The 13374-nt window shown below is 42.6% G+C and overlaps 1 protein-coding gene across 4 annotated transcripts in view; it reads left to right on the top strand.

Annotated features, from left to right (window-relative positions):
• Window positions 1-830: 830 nt before the first annotated feature.
• Window positions 831-13374, top strand: part of LOC137253875 (uncharacterized) — a 44816-nt gene continuing 32272 nt past the window's right edge. For all 4 annotated transcript variants that reach the window (XM_067791432.1, XM_067791462.1, XM_067791442.1 and 1 more), the window contains exons 1-10: window positions 831-1078; window positions 1139-1373; window positions 7807-7852; window positions 8012-8073; window positions 8146-8231; window positions 9787-9951; window positions 10028-10187; window positions 10267-10415; window positions 10477-10523; window positions 10595-10740. In XM_067791432.1, the coding sequence (XP_067647533.1) occupies window positions 932-1078; window positions 1139-1373; window positions 7807-7852; window positions 8012-8073; window positions 8146-8231; window positions 9787-9951; window positions 10028-10187; window positions 10267-10415; window positions 10477-10523; window positions 10595-10740 (1243 nt within the window). In that variant the 5' untranslated portion in view covers window positions 831-931. The remainder of the gene's footprint in view (window positions 1079-1138; window positions 1374-7806; window positions 7853-8011; window positions 8074-8145; window positions 8232-9786; window positions 9952-10027; window positions 10188-10266; window positions 10416-10476; window positions 10524-10594; window positions 10741-13374) is intronic.

The following is a 13374-nucleotide window of genomic DNA, read 5'->3' on the forward strand; positions in this document are numbered from 1 at the left end:
AAGACCAGATTCAAATGCGTTTCTTGCAATGTGTTTTTGTGCATTGCTAGCGATAGACACTGTTTTATGGAATTCCATTCATAAGAGATTAGTATTACATTAACCATTACTGAAATTAACTTAATGTTTTTAAATATTTCTATTTTAAACTATTCGTCCTTTTTGTTTGAAATACTTTTTATTTTAAAACGGTTTTTTGTTTTTCTTTGGCCTACGAGCCAAATGTCCAGCTGGCTGCACCTGCCAGTGCTAAGAATCCTTATATGTTACAACAATAAAATGTGAATTTTATAATTACTTTAGAAGAATATAATCTAAAAAAAATATAAAAAATATTGGTTTTCACTTATTTTAGCCTCGGGACTGAGGAGGCTATATAAGTTCTAAGTGACGTTTACATTTTGAGATGCCATTTGTTTGTTTCCATTTCATTTTGACATTTTGTCATACAAATTTACATTTATTGATTATGATGCCAGATTGTATGCGCTAAGTGGAGCATAATAGAGGCTAAGTTGCCAAGTTTACGCCAAGTCAAGTCAAGTCTATGCTAAGTAACAGTAATGGGGCCTTAAGCTTGTGTTAAACGCATCTATATGAAAAATGTCATTGTGCCGCGGCCTTTATGCATGCCAGTAACATCACCGCAATCACACAAAATGTTGCTGAAGTAAATCTGAAGGCACTTCATATTTCGCAATTTTAGTTTATTCCTCCCATTAAGTACATACTATCGACTCATCATGCTTAAGAAATTATATGAAAAAGTTCATTGTGGTTCGCCCATTAGCGATTTTTCAATCGTAGCAATGCAATCATCGGTAGTGAAACATCGTACATCACTAATTGTCACACTTCTGCAAGACGCGCTAAGTTTTTGATATCAGCTCTTTTTACAAGTTTTTTGCATTTAAAGTTTGGCCAAGAAAATATGAGCACTAGTGCACAAAGTCAGCCAATATGTCGAACTTGTTTCGATACAACTGACAAAACGTTCTACTCGTTCACTGGCGAACTTGTGAAGGACGAGGAGCGTAAAACCATCGCAAATTTCTTACGAGATATAGCAAAGTTAGATGTATGTAATCATATATAAAAAGTTATTTCCTATTTAGTTTTTATTATAAACTTTTAATAGAATAATACCGGAATCTCTAAACAGTTGCCACAACAGATTTGCGGCAATTGCCTGCGTAAATTGAAAGTAGCCTTTTCGTTTGTAGCCCAAGTTAAGAAAGTAAACAAAGAAATGTTGAAAGTCTTGCGTTCGAAAAACAAGAACATCTCTTTTGTATCCGAAGATGAGTCAACTGATAAAGAAGATATTAATTCGCAAATTAATGATAATAAAGACGATGGACAAGATCATAATGGTACGTCAGAAGGGCATATCACAAAAGATACAGATGTAACTTAAAACTTCAAGTTTTTGATTTTATGGGTAATATTCTAGGGAAGAAGTCGACTGCAAATATTGGTCCAATATTTGAAAAAATATAAATAGTCCGAAAAGGTGGGCCGGATTCTAAAAACGGAGGTCGAAGCGCGTCTTTTTGAACTGACGGAAACGTGATTGCAACGAATACCGTTAAAATGCTCCTGCCTTTGGTTTTCTAGTAGCTGCGTTTGTTTCTGAGTGATATATATCTTTAAAACTATATCATATTGAATTATTTGTTTCTAAAGTTCTCTAATAGAATATATAGATAGATAGATGTGAGGTTAAGCACAGCGACCTATTGGTCTATTATGCCCTCATTCTCTTTACAACACATCATCCCAGCCGGGTTCTCTAAGAAAGTCCAGAATGGTTCTCGGCTTCAGAGAGTGTATGTGACTATTTTCTAATTTGGATGATCCTAGGATCCTAAGTCTTCGTCTCGCGACTGCATCACATTCCTTCAGGATGTGTTCTGCAGACTCATCTTCGACATCACAGATTCGACACAGGCTGCTAGCCGATATGCCCAATTTATGCATATGGCTCTTTAGCCCACAGTGACCTGTGAGTATACCTGTTAAAACCTAAGGCTACTTTTTGGGAGGTTAATCATAGCCTTATATCGCTTTAAGTTGTACCCTCCTATTAGTGCCTTTGCCGGCCGTAGTCCTGGACTTTCGCGCCAGTGTTGTTCTCTGAGGCACGCCTCCTTTTGTCTAAATTCCTCCCTGTGACCCTATTGGGACCATAGGCTCGGGTCTTATTGGCTTTCCGGCCGCTGCCAACCTGGCAAGCTCGTCCGCTCGCTCGTTACCATCTACTCCTCTGTGTCCAGGTACCCATGCTAGACGGATAGAGTTATTAACTCCTAGACTGTTCTTCTCTACGCACTCAAGGACTGTTGATGATTTAATCTCAACCGAAGATAATGCCTTGAGTGCAGCTGGACTGTCGCTGAGTATAGCGATTTTTCTTTGGTATATCCCCGCTGTAAATTTATCTCTTCTCACCGGTTTACGGTGACATCTTCGGCTTGGAAGATGCTCGGATATTTTCCGAGTGGTAGGGATATTTTGGTCATGGGCCGAAGATCCCCGGTATACCATATTATAGTATTGTCCTGGTGAAGCGTTTCAATCCTGGAGGTGTCCCACATACATTTGTTCCCCAGCTCTATTTTGAAGCGGTTCTCAAACTTAATTATTTTCCTCGTATCATATCTGGGAAGTTGGATAAGTGGAATCTGCTCCTACAGTTTCGCCATGCTCCGTGACTGTATCACTTTGCCTCTTCCCCATCCCTCTTTAGCTACGTTTACTAAAGTTCTGGCTGCCTGCTCAATTATTATAAGTAGAGGCGTTAACTCAAGCAGCACCTCTATTGCTGCCGTCGGGCATGTTCGCATGGCTCCCGTAATGCAGACACACGCTAAGCGTTAAAGCTTCGTGAGTGATTTTTGCACGGTCACCATGGTTGTCCTTGATGCCTACGCAACTGCTCCGTACACTATGATAGGTCTCACTATCATAGTGTACATCCATCTTAGGATCTTTGCGCTGCATCCCCAGGATCTTTCTGCAATATGTCTGCACACCATTATTGCTCCTGTGGTCTTTGATATGGTATTGTCGACGTGTTTCTTCCATAAGAGCTTAGAGTCAAACGTGACTCCCAAGTATTTCACATCAGTCGTGTACTCCATCTGTACTCCATCCATTGTAATTTGCCTAATCCCATCCAGTTTTCTTTTCCTGTTGAAGGGCACAATGGATGTCTTGTTAGGGTTGATACTTAGCCCTACCTCAGTACACCATTCTATCGTTAACCTCAATGCCCTTTGCATTATGTCGCAAAGGGTGCTCCCAAATTTGCCCCTTACAATGATAACAATATCATCCGCGTACCCCTGATATCGGATTCCGTTTTCTGAGAGCCTCTGTAGTAGTTCATCTACTACCAGGCTCCACAGCAGGGGTGACAGGACGCCCCTTGTGGACATCCTTTCGTTGTTTTGATCTCTACTGTACCGTCCCCAATTGAGGTTTCGGTAATCCTCGTACGCAATAAGGCTTTTATCCACATATGGATTGGACGTTGTATCTCTCTTCTCTGGAGTGCCCGATTCACACTTTCGTGTGTCGTGTTGTCGAAAGCCCCCTCTATGTCCAAAAATGCGCATAGCGCTATCTCCCCGCACTCGATCGCACTTTGGATTTCTGTGGACAGTTGATACAATGCAGTTTCTGTCGACCTTCCTGTCTTATATGCATGCTGATCTCGATGTAGTGGCATTCTATCGAGAGCCTTTGATCTAATCTCGTGGTCTACAATTTTCTCCATTGCTTTCAGAGCAAAGGATGTCAGGCTTATGGGCCTAAAGGACTTTGGACTAGAGTAGTCCTTTTTAGCCATCTTAGGTATAAAGACCACTTTTGTTCTTCTCCACACTGTTGGGATGTATGCCAGTGCGAGGCTATCCCTCGTAATCCTGGCCAGGTGTGGGATCAATTCCTCTCCCTGCTGCAGAAAGGCTGGATATGTGCCATCCACTTTCGGAGATTCGTAGCTCTGGAAAGACTTTACTGTCCACTTAACTGTGCTGTCGCTGAAGGGTCCTTTGGCGAGGTTTCAATCTGTGGGTGTCGGTCTTACCTCGCGAACCTCCTCCGGCGAGGTTTCCGAGGATGCGTCCGGGAAGTGCGCTGCAAGCAGGGCATGTGCTCTTTCCTCCTTTGTCCTTGTGTAGGTTCCATCGGGGAGCTTCATCGATAATCGCGTCTCCCTTTGGTCCTTGGCTAGGGCTTTGTGAAGCCTTCTTCTATTCTGTTCTGTTATACCCTCGCAAAATTTCCTGAAGCTCTTTTAGCTTTCCTAATCTCTTTGTTATATCTTGTTAGATTAGCTGTATACTGCTCCCAGTCTCCCGTGCGTCTCGCTTGGTTGAAGAACAACAACAACAACCACCAGATTGAAGTTATTAACCCTGGTGTCCAATTCCACATAACTTGTTCCTCTGTTCCTACTCTCTATAGTAGCAAGATGTTCCTGAATTGTATTTCTGAACATATCCCAGTTTGTGTTCCTGGGATTTCGCTTTGGTGGTCCTTCTAGAGGTATAGCCCCGAGGAAAAACTGGATAATAACATGGGCCGACATGGAGGGTTCAGAGGAATCCCCCCATCCAGAGACTAGCTCATCAGCCAGATCGTTACCCAGGGTTATATCCAGGACTTCCTCTCTAGACCAGTAGTTAATTCAATTGTTAAGCACACACGCTCTTGTTCTTTCCTGAGAAAGATCCTAAATTACCTTATTATTTTTCTCTTTTAGGCCTCTCACCTGACCCTTATACACCCAAGGTTCTTGGATGAGTGCTATGCCCAGATCTTCCGAGGCGAACCTGCGTGCTATTACTGCCGAAGCAGCTTTATCATGGTGCAGGTTGATCTGGGCAACCTTTGTGTGTCGGTCGGTCAGAGCTGAAACCTTAACGGCTCGTCCTCACCAGACAGCCGCAGGGTTTCCTCTGCTTTGTCCTCCAACCCTAGGTTTTCTAAATTCAGCAGCTCCTGTGTTGAGGAAGCTTGCGTAGGCTCCTGACCGGTGATTAACCCGGGTGTTGCGCCTGTGGCTGAGGAGGCGCTGGCTGGGTACTGGGTGGATGTTGTTGCTGCCTCTGCGCTTGTGAGTGGGTTTGTTCCACACTAGCTGGGTATTTTTGTTTCCAGGGTCTGACCGGGACAAAGTTAAACCGGTGGTTCACCTTGAAACTAGCTTCCTTTATTTTGATAAACGATGCCTCGTCGATTGCTACGTTTACCCGTAAGCCTCCCTTCTCGGCACTACTGCTGATTATACGCCACAACCCGACATTTAAGAATGTGTTCTATGCCTTAAGCAGTTTAAGAGCGAATTCCTGGCCATTGCTCCTGGGGAGATACATAGTGACGGTATGCGTCGGCGGTATATCATCCCCTTTCCTCGTAATAAGGGCAGGGCCCTCCCAACCGTGTAGAGTTGGTGTGATATTGGTCAGCCATTCTGCTGTTTGCTCATCCTTGCAGTCTACAAGAAGTAATCCTGGTCTAAAATATACACCGCAGAAGGCTAGATATTGCTTTCCCCAACCCTTCGATACCTCAATCATTATGGTATCCTGCAGCCGCGTCAGCTCTTCCTGGCTCAGGACCTCCGCCGGATATTGCCACCGCCATTCGTATTCCCTTTAAGGCAACCGAGTAACCTTGCATTCTTGGCCTCACTTTCGAAGCACCAGGTGCTGGCGGCAGCGCATTCGCCCTCCTCGAGGTAGAAGGTGTGGGGCAAGCTCTCTGTCCCCTGGACTGTGGTGCGTCCTCCCGTCTTGCCTGACCTCTCAGGTTGTCAGCTGGAGCGCTCTGTTTCCTGTTACGGCTTTGTTGGTGCCCGCGGTTATGTGACCAGCGGTGATGCGATGCATGCTCGCCCCTCGCCGTTTCTCGCTCGCCACGTCATGTCCTGCAGTGCCTTCTCGCGTGCACTGTCCGGAGTCCTTCCCTGCTTTAGGTACCGAAGATACCACTTTTTACCTGCTCCACTTAGCCCGATTCTTCTAGGGCCGTCAAAGCCACCTGACTCCCACTTCGGGCCAGCTTGCACCATGATGCTTCTCTGTGCCAGAGTCCTCGAACACACGATAACCTTGCTCTGGCATTTGCATTCTTATTCGGCGATCGTCTGTCATGTCCCGTGTGTAACCTCTTCCTTCCTCTGTCTCTCTCGGCCTTGTAGTCCCTTGGATTGGATCGTCTTCGTTCTCCTGGGTACTCGCGGTCATATTCTTCACCCAGATGTCTTTTGGCCGCTGATTCTCTGCTGCTATGTCGATGACTCTCTCTTGAGGGTGAGCGTTTGCGACTATCCCGCCGTTCTTCCATATCCCCCGGGGTCCCCTTTGCCGGTTTTCGCAATGGCTGTAGCTGAGTGCGCTTTCTTGTTGGTTGATGGGTGCTCCTTTTCCGGGCTCCTGTCGCTTTTCTTAACCTCTGCTCGGCTTGGCCCACTGGTGGTGATTAACCCACCATGGTGTGGTTTGGCGCTTCTCTCTGGCTTCGTGGTGCTATGCCCACTGTGCTGTTGACTTTTGCTGGCCATATCATTCTTCACGGTGGTGGTTGACCCACCGTGGTGTTGTTTGTCCTCGCTGACCGTCTTGGTGGTGCTCTGCCCACTCTGGCGCTGGAATCTGGCTGCCGTGTCCTTCTTTACCTTTTTAACCGCCTCGCTCCCAGACGTTTGGTCATCGTCGTCTCTGGCATGGTCCAGAGCAAGTTCTTCCGCCGTCAGGTTTAGATGACTCAGGGAGTACGTTCTCTCGCCCTGTTTCTCTCTTCGGCGTTTGCTGTTACCGCCGCTCTTAGAATTTAACCTAATTTTGTTTCCTTTCAATCTGTTTTTGTTGTTGGTTTTTGTTGTTTGTGTTTGTATTCATCATCTTGTTCGTACGATCACATGGTTGACTTGGCAAGCGTAGTGGTCTATTTTAATATATAGGGCAACTCGGTTCGTCCCCCGCGGCAGAGGTAAGGCCATAGTTACTCCTCAAGGCGGCCCGGTGTCAGGGAGGCGCCGTTATAATACAGCCGGTGTTGTAAACCTCCTGGCTGCAAACCAGTCCAATGGGCACGGTGTCGCATAACAGCCTGGATTAGGAGGTGACTGTTCCTGGTTACCGCTCGCATGCGCGACGAATCAGCCGAATGTTAGTAGCCAGGCTGCCCCTATCCGGCCGGCTCGCAACAACTTACGATCGACGTAAGCCCTTGCACCACTACAAGGTGTCTGTCCTCGCAGGGGCTCTAATATAATAATCAGTTATATTTTTTCCAATTTAACTAAAATGATACATCTTTGTAACATATTTTAAAAACATTGAAACTTTTATAGCGTTTTCTTTTCTGGGTAAAGTGTTACGCTTTTTGTACGCCGCGCAAGGGTTGTTATTCTATTCTAAAAAACAGGCAACGCCTTTACGGGGTATTTCGTTCCTTTGTGAAAATTGTTGCCTCCTCGCAACGCAAAAGCGTTACACTTTTACCCTGTATAAAATGGCGGTGTGGTAATGCAACTCTGTCAAACTCTCAATTCGCTCTTAAGTTCCACATATACTCTGTTAATATGAGTGAATATGGTGAGTTGAAATGTTCTTTGTATGCACTATAAATGTTGAACATTTCCTGTGGTAGGAATAACTCTATTAAGGCTTTACCATTTACTTAGGCAACAATTTATTTCAGAAAAGAAAACGCTATTAGTTACAACTGTATCCCATAAAAGGTAAATACCAAGCTTTAAATAACTGACTTTAAATTTATTTGTACATTAAGACCCAATTTCTGTACCGCGTTTTAAACATCATAAGCAATGTAAGAGGTAAATATTATATGTTTTCTCCAACAACGTTCCCTGCAGTAAAAACACACTAATTTCCAAAAAAATTCTTGTCTTATTATGAAATCATGACACGGATCGATTTTACTGCGGGTTTGATATAGTATTTATTGTGAATATTAAAATATTTTCTATTATCAGTGGAGGATGCGTTAAGGAATGTACCAATAATTCAATACTTTGTGGAAATGAGTGTCACACAGGTAATAAAAGAAATTTATTTTTAAAATATAAGTTTTTGTGCATTACAACACTTCTTGAAATTTTATTTAAAGAAATGAAATCTATCCTTCACAAAATGATGAACTTGCAGTATCAAATCAATGCTAGAATCAAATTTGATGGAAGTGTTTCCAATACGGTATGTATGCATGCATTTTTGTTATCTAAACTCTAAATCTATGTATGCATTTCTAACTATGAGCCGATTTTTTATTTGAACCTTGAAAATCGTTCATAAAATCGACTATTTTTAAGCAGACTTAATATAAGGTTAACATTATGCAGCGAAGGTTATTTATATTTTAACTGAGTTTTATTACCTATAGACTCACATTTTGCCAATTTTCAAACTTTTCAATATAATTATTTTTACTAACTTAATTTATTTATTTATTGACGCCGTTTAAACCATTATGGCTGTCAAACAATGCGCGCAAGTCCCTTGTTTGTTGGGCTTACTGGTGCCAATAATAACGTCGCGTAAATTTAAATCGTTTTCCACTTGGTACTTCTAGTGGAGTGGGAGCCGCCCGCCGCTGGGCAGGAACGTGTTCTCAATCCTGCCCTACTCAAAGACGTATGAAACTATGGCTGCCAACACTGGTGTGGTTGCCAAGGCACAAATGCGCTGACTCTTTGCTTTATGGCAGCAGATACTTCGTTTTGTTCTCACCATCAATTATTTAAAGAGTTCCAATTAAATAAACGCAAAGTCGTCAGTGTCTTTCAAGGCACTCAGGCTCCCTGCTTAATGCATAATACATTGTAACAACTGAGGGTTTTAATATAAAATATATTACTCAAATCTGTAGTATACTCTGGCTAAAAATTTAAACCAATTCCTGCAGTATATAGAGTTTTAAACAAACAAAAACCAACTTGTAAAAACACAACTGAGCCGCTCTAAAGTAGGGCTGTGAACTGCATCCGCATTTTTCAACTATCCGGAAATTCGAATAACCGGGTAGCTAAGCAAAAACTCCGGCTATCCGGATACGTAAACGGAAAATCCGGATATCCGTATGTCCGGATACTAGAATATAAAAGTTGAATATCAGAATTGAACGAAGCAAACATCGAAAAATTATTCACAAAATATGTTTGTAGATTACTAAATTATTATTAAGAAATTAGTTTACCATCATATTACATATGTGACCCGGTCTATGAAAAGGTGGCTTATGACTCAAAAAAGAAATTGCGAGAAACAGCTATAAACAGCTGTTTTTTTTTTTGAGTCATAAGCCACCTTTTTATAGACCGGTTCACGGATGTCCATGCCGTCCGGATTTTATCCGTGTCAACGGATATCCGGTTATTCGAATATGCGGATAGTTCCAGCCCTACTCTAAAGTTAAGCACATTTAAGTTAAAATCTAAGATTTGCGCGGCAAAGAAATCTAAATATGGCTAAAACCATCAACCGAATTGATATCGACTGCTGAGTGGAATATCACCCTACCTCGGTTGCCGTTACGAAAACGCCCTATCCACAAAATTTTGAATAAGCTTAAATTCAATAATTTTGACATTAGCGCCCCAGTTTTTGAAAAAATTGCTTAGATAAGGCGTTTTCTGAAATAAGGCATTATTCAAACGATTTCTGAGATATCGAAAACGCAACGGCAAATGATAATTCGGTCTCAATCGAATATAGACTTGTTGAAATATTTCTTTGGATTTTATTCAATCAGGAGAAAAAAATTGCTAAAAGTGAGCTCAAGAAACAACAACAATGTTTTGATAAGAATGGGAAACTTGTCGATGTGAATTCAATTAAATCATGGTTTCCAATAAGAACGGTTCAACAAGCTAATCAAGTCGAGAGGAAAATTGAAAGTGGTTTTACAGATGAAGTTGTAAGTCCGTCTATTTAGCTCCTATATAAATGTCATTATTTTGAACATTTTATTTGTTTTTGTTTTCAACAAATAGGTGGCATTCTTAGAAAAAATTTTTAGCTTTAGGGAAGCCAGTGTTGATGATGTTTTACGTTACATATTCGACGATGATCTAGGCGAGCAGTTTAATCTGGAGGGTCGAAGCGGAAAATTGTCTTTAATTAGCTACAATTCAATTTTACACTGTGTCCGCTGTAAGAAATATTCCTTTAGTGCATTATCTCTGAAGTTTACAATCAATTAAACATTTATTTCTCTTTATATATTTTGTAGCTATATTCCCTCATCTACCAACAGATGTATTTTTAAAAATGATTCGTACTTACGTATTACGTTGCCACAATAGAAATAAACACAAAAAAAAGAAAGACAGAAATCAAAACTTCAAACCGGAACCGGAAGAAGCCAGCGAGGAAGAAGCAGTAAGCAAAATTTCTTAATTGATAATAAATAAATCTCTTTAAACTGAAATATACTATGCAGGAAATAGATGAAATTACGATTAATGAAATTGATGAAGTGGCTAAAAGGTAAATTTTTTACAAATTCGCATAGGAATTGTAATATAATTAAGTTTTGTTTATTTATTTCCATTATATAGTGAACCAGTCTTCTCTGAAGTTATGTCTGAGGACTCAATGATGCTTGACGATCAAATGGCCGAGCAAATGGTTGATGATGAAATAGATGATGAAACTAAATCTGATACATATTCTGTGACAAATGAGGAAGAATATCTCGAGGAAGGTAAATATTTAATGGCATTTATTTTCGATTTCTTGCAACTTAATGGAAGGGGCACTATCCAAAATTTCGCACTGGGCCACAGCCACAGGTTTGGAAGTCAACCCGGATTAAACCGAGCTTGTTCTCTTCACGAGGAGGTACAAAGTACCAAATCTAACACCGCCAAGAATTGGGGATACGTTCTTAGCGTTTAGCGATCAATTTAAGTATTTGGGAGTCATTCTGGATAGGAAGCTATTATGGAGTGACTATATAGTGGAACGATCTAAGAAGACAGCAGCAGCGCTGTTCACCTGCAAGAGGGCAATTGGCACCTCCTGGGGATTCTCCCCTAAGGTGGCCTACTGGATTTACACAGCCATTGTGCGCCCGATTCTTTTTTATGGTGCCTTGGTCTGGTGGCTAAAAGTACCTATCTTAAAATGCTTCAAAAGGTGTAATGGAGTTCGGAGCTCTGCACTCAACACAATGCTATTCCTTCCACCTTCCCATCACCGCTCTATGCATAAGGGAAGCAGGTCTCTGGTCAAATGGATCTAGTGGACACGCAACAATCTTGGGCACGAACGCCTCAGTCCCAATACCGGTGCGCATTGACTACTGCACGCCAAAGAACGTCTTCGTTAAAAACTATAGTATATATATACCATCGCGACAAGACTGGAATACCAGACATGACGGGAAGGTGGGAACAGGCCTCTTTTCACCGGATCTAGGTCTAGAGGTCTCTTTTCGCCTACAAGATCACTGTAGTGTTTACCAAGCGGAAATGCTGGCAATACACAGGGCTGTGAATCATCTCGGGTCTATGCCTAAGGATGGTAAACGGGGGTTTATTTTCTCAGACAGCCAGGCCGCATTAAAGGCCCTGGACTCATTCGTCGACAACGCAGAGTCGGTCACTGAATGCCGCAGATCTCTTAACGAGATGGCTCAACACTTCAGTATCAACCTTATATGGGTACCTGGACACAGGGATATTGAAGGCAACTGTAGAGCAGACGAGCTGGCCAGAAGAGGCACCACCGACCATATACTTCCGGGAAATGATTCGGTAGGTATACCCATGGCCACTTTCAGGCTTCGTGTGAACACAAGCACTATAAGAATTGCAAATGGACTATGGTCAGCCATATCATCGTTTGAGATATCCAGGCTAACCTGGCCCTCTTATGACAAAGGACAGCTTCTGATTTTAAACAAATCAGTTCTATCGTCCCTGATAAGGGTTCTAACAGGGCATTGTTTAATAGGCACGCATGGTGCTAGTATGGGGGCAACGACCTTCGACCATTGTCGCAGCTGCAGATGTACAGAAGATGAGGAGAGTCCAGCACCTTCTCTGTCATTGTCCAGCGTTTAGTAGGCGTAGGTTGGCCATCCTTGGTAAACCTTTTCTACATGACCTTGCTGAGGTCTCCAGCTATGAAGTCAAGGCTCTAGCAAAATATATAAATTCCACAAAGAGGTTTAGGCAGGGTAGGGGTTCTCTTTGAGACCGTATAGGGCAGGGGTGGGCCTATTTTCGGCTCCTAAATCAGTTTCAGTGCCAGCGAGTGCTAGGTGACCCGTTTTTGTGTTTTGGGGTGTTAGGGAGTAAAAAAATAAATTGGAAATATCGTACGCTTCGTCTCAAACGATATTCATCGCAATAAGTTTGCGGAAACACTAAAAAACTGAAATGAAAATATTCTCTCTCAACCTCGAAAACCAATTCCCAAACTGTGTTACAATAGTACGAAAACAAAAACATAAATTTTTTGGCAAGAAATACGAAAAACGGAATAACCATAGACTGAAGTCGACTTTATGTTAATCAGCGCATTATTGACATTAATTTCGCCTTCTTACTTACTTACTTAATTGGCGCTTAACCGTCTAAACGGTTATGGCCGTCCAACAAGGCGCGCCAGTCGCTCCTTCGCTCCGCCAACCGGCGCCAATTGGTCACACCAAGGGAGTTTAAATCGTTTTCTACCTGGTCCTTCCAACGGAGTGGGGGCCGCCCTCTACCTCTGCTTCCATAGGCGGGTTCCGATAGAAACACTTACTTGGCCGGAGCATCATCTTTCATTCGCATAACATGGCCTAGCCAGCGCAGCCGCTGCGTTTTAATTCGCTGGACTATGTTGATGTCTGCGTATAGCTCGTACAGCTCATCATTAAATCTTCTTCGGTACTCGCCATCGCCAACGCGTAGAGGTCCATAAATCTTTCGAAGAACTTTTCTCTCGAACACTCCCAAAGCCGCTTCATCTGCTGTTGTCATGGTCCATGCTTCTGCCCCATATAGCAGGACGGGTACGATAAGTGACTTGTAGAGTATGATTTTCGTTCGCCGAGAGAGGACTTTACTTTTCAATTGCCTACCTAGTCCAAAGTAGCATTTATTGGCAAGATTGATTCTTCGCTAGATTTCAGTGCTGATGTTGTTGCTAGTGTTGATGCTGGTTCCCAAATAAACGAAGTCTTTTACTATTTCGAAATTATGGCTGCCAACAGTAGCGTGGTTGCCAAGGCGCATATGCGCTGACTCTTTGCTCGATGACAGCAGGTACTTCGTTTTGTCCTCGTTCACCATCAAACCCATCTTTACCGCTTCTTTTTCCAGCTTGGAGTAAGCAGAACTAACAG

The sequence above is a fragment of the Eurosta solidaginis genome, chromosome 1 (genome assembly GCF_040869045.1).
Source record: "Eurosta solidaginis isolate ZX-2024a chromosome 1, ASM4086904v1, whole genome shotgun sequence".
NCBI classification, from domain to species: domain Eukaryota; kingdom Metazoa; phylum Arthropoda; class Insecta; order Diptera; family Tephritidae; genus Eurosta; species Eurosta solidaginis.